The sequence below is a fragment of the Lepisma saccharinum genome, chromosome 15, assembly GCF_977018435.1.
Source record: "Lepisma saccharinum chromosome 15, izLepSacc3.1, whole genome shotgun sequence".
Classification (NCBI taxonomy): Eukaryota; Metazoa; Arthropoda; class Insecta; order Zygentoma; family Lepismatidae; genus Lepisma; species Lepisma saccharinum.
The window spans coordinates 78,316,258-78,317,979 of record NC_139243.1 but is presented as its reverse complement, the minus strand read 5'-3'; the positions used below and the strand labels follow the sequence as shown (position 1 = coordinate 78,317,979).

Here is a 1,722-nt window from a genome sequence, read left to right as displayed (position 1 = left end):
TATTACAGTGCTCAAAAAAAGTTTTGCATATTCTGTTTATGTGATCATTTTATTGTACTAGATACATGAAATCATATTCCAGAGTACATATGAGACATACAAACAGAAAGGAAACAGTTCAACCATGCAGAAGAAACAAAATCACAACAGAAGCACAAGATTGAAAATGTGGGATGCGAAACACAAAAGAAAGGCAGGGCAATACCGTGTACCTACGGCTCGAAGGCATGTCTGGAATCAACAGATGGGAGTTCAGTACCGTGTATAGCCACCTCGAGTCCGAAATCATGCTTGAACACGACGGGGCATGCTAAGGATAAGAGCAATCAACTTCTCCTGAGGAAGATTGTCCCACTCTTGAATGGCAGCATCCCGCAATTGCACCTTGTTCACAGGAGGATTTTCGCGGCTGACAATTGCTCGCTTCAGGTGTGTCCATGCATGTCCCACACAGTCCACGTCTGGAGAATACGCCGGCCACACCATGCGCCGAATGCCATGCACATCAAGGAACTCTTGAATCACTCTGGCTCGATGTGGTCGAGCATTATTATCCACCAGCGTGAAGCCATCCCCCACAGTTGTAGAGAAATCTGCTACCACGGGTTCGAGAATAGCGTTTCTGTATATCATGACCAGTCATGTGACCCTAGAGAGAAATTAGGGGCGTACGTCGACTAAACATGATTCCACCCCAAAACATGATGGAGCCCCCTTCTGCAGGTGACGTTCCTGGATGAAGGGCTCGTTCAATCTCTCATCTGATGGCCTCCAAACACTTATGCTTTTGCTTAACGGGTGCAAACTGAAGGTGACCTCGTCTGTAAAGAGCATGTGCTCCCACTGTTCCTGACTCATTCGCTGTGCATTGTTGCCCACCTTACACGGTGTCTCTTATGGTGTGGTTTCAGAGGAACCTTGGGTATGGGTCTTCTTGACGTCAATCCTTCCTCATGAAGTCGATTCCGCACTGTCTGATTGGAAACATTCGCTCCTGAGGCTCTCCGCAGATCCTGGCACAAACTGGCAGCAGTTGCAGTGGGTCTACGAAGTGCCGAAATCGCCAAGTACCGATCTTCCTTGCGTGTTGTTTTGCGTGGCCGCCCTGTCCTTGGTCGACCGGCAACTGATTGTGTCTCCCTGAACTTTTTCCACACTCGAGAGACATCACTTTGGCTCACTCCAACATGGGCAGCGACGTCCACTTCGCGATATCCTTCTTGCATCAGCGTTACAATTCGAATACGATCCGTAGCAGAAATGGTTGCTCGCGGCATGTTGCCCTTTGTTTTCCACCCGCTCGCTGTGCAGTTTTCAACTCACAAGTGCGGATAAGACACGGACAATGCCTACCATCGGGCTGCTTTCAAATCTGCTCAGGAATCATGTGACAACTACTGCCCTCTATCTGCTGAATATCGAGCTCACTTGGAGCATTATGTCGGTTTCTGTCTCGGGCATTGCTCACATAATGAACATTGTATATCCTTTGGAGATATCGCGACTCAAACCGCATGCAATCATAATATGCAAAACTTTTTTTGAGCACTGTATAATGAATGAAATTAATTATGAATTCAGTAATTAACACTCTAAAAAATAAAGGCAATTTTGCTCATTCACACACATCAAAATGTTCGTGTTGGGGATTCAAATGTACCAATTTTTTGTTTTGATTTCAACGTAAGCATGCTGAATCTAGTCATGTGTACTGACGCTCTG

The 1,722-nt window shown here is 46.2% G+C and overlaps 1 protein-coding gene across 1 annotated transcript; it reads right to left on the bottom strand.

Moving 5' to 3' along the window:
- Positions 1-854: 854 nt before the first annotated feature.
- On the bottom strand, positions 855-1,277 carry LOC145999350 (uncharacterized). The gene has a single exon (XM_083136290.1). It carries the CDS (start codon positions 1,275-1,277, stop codon positions 855-857), a length of 423 nt encoding a protein of 140 aa, XP_082992416.1.
- Positions 1,278-1,722: the final 445 nt, after the last annotated feature.

Bases quoted from the DNA above. Each gene is read 5' to 3' on its own strand.
- LOC145999350 (XM_083136290.1), bottom strand. From the start codon at position 1,277: ATGCCGCGAGCAACCATTTCTGCTACGGATCGTATTCGAATTGTAACG.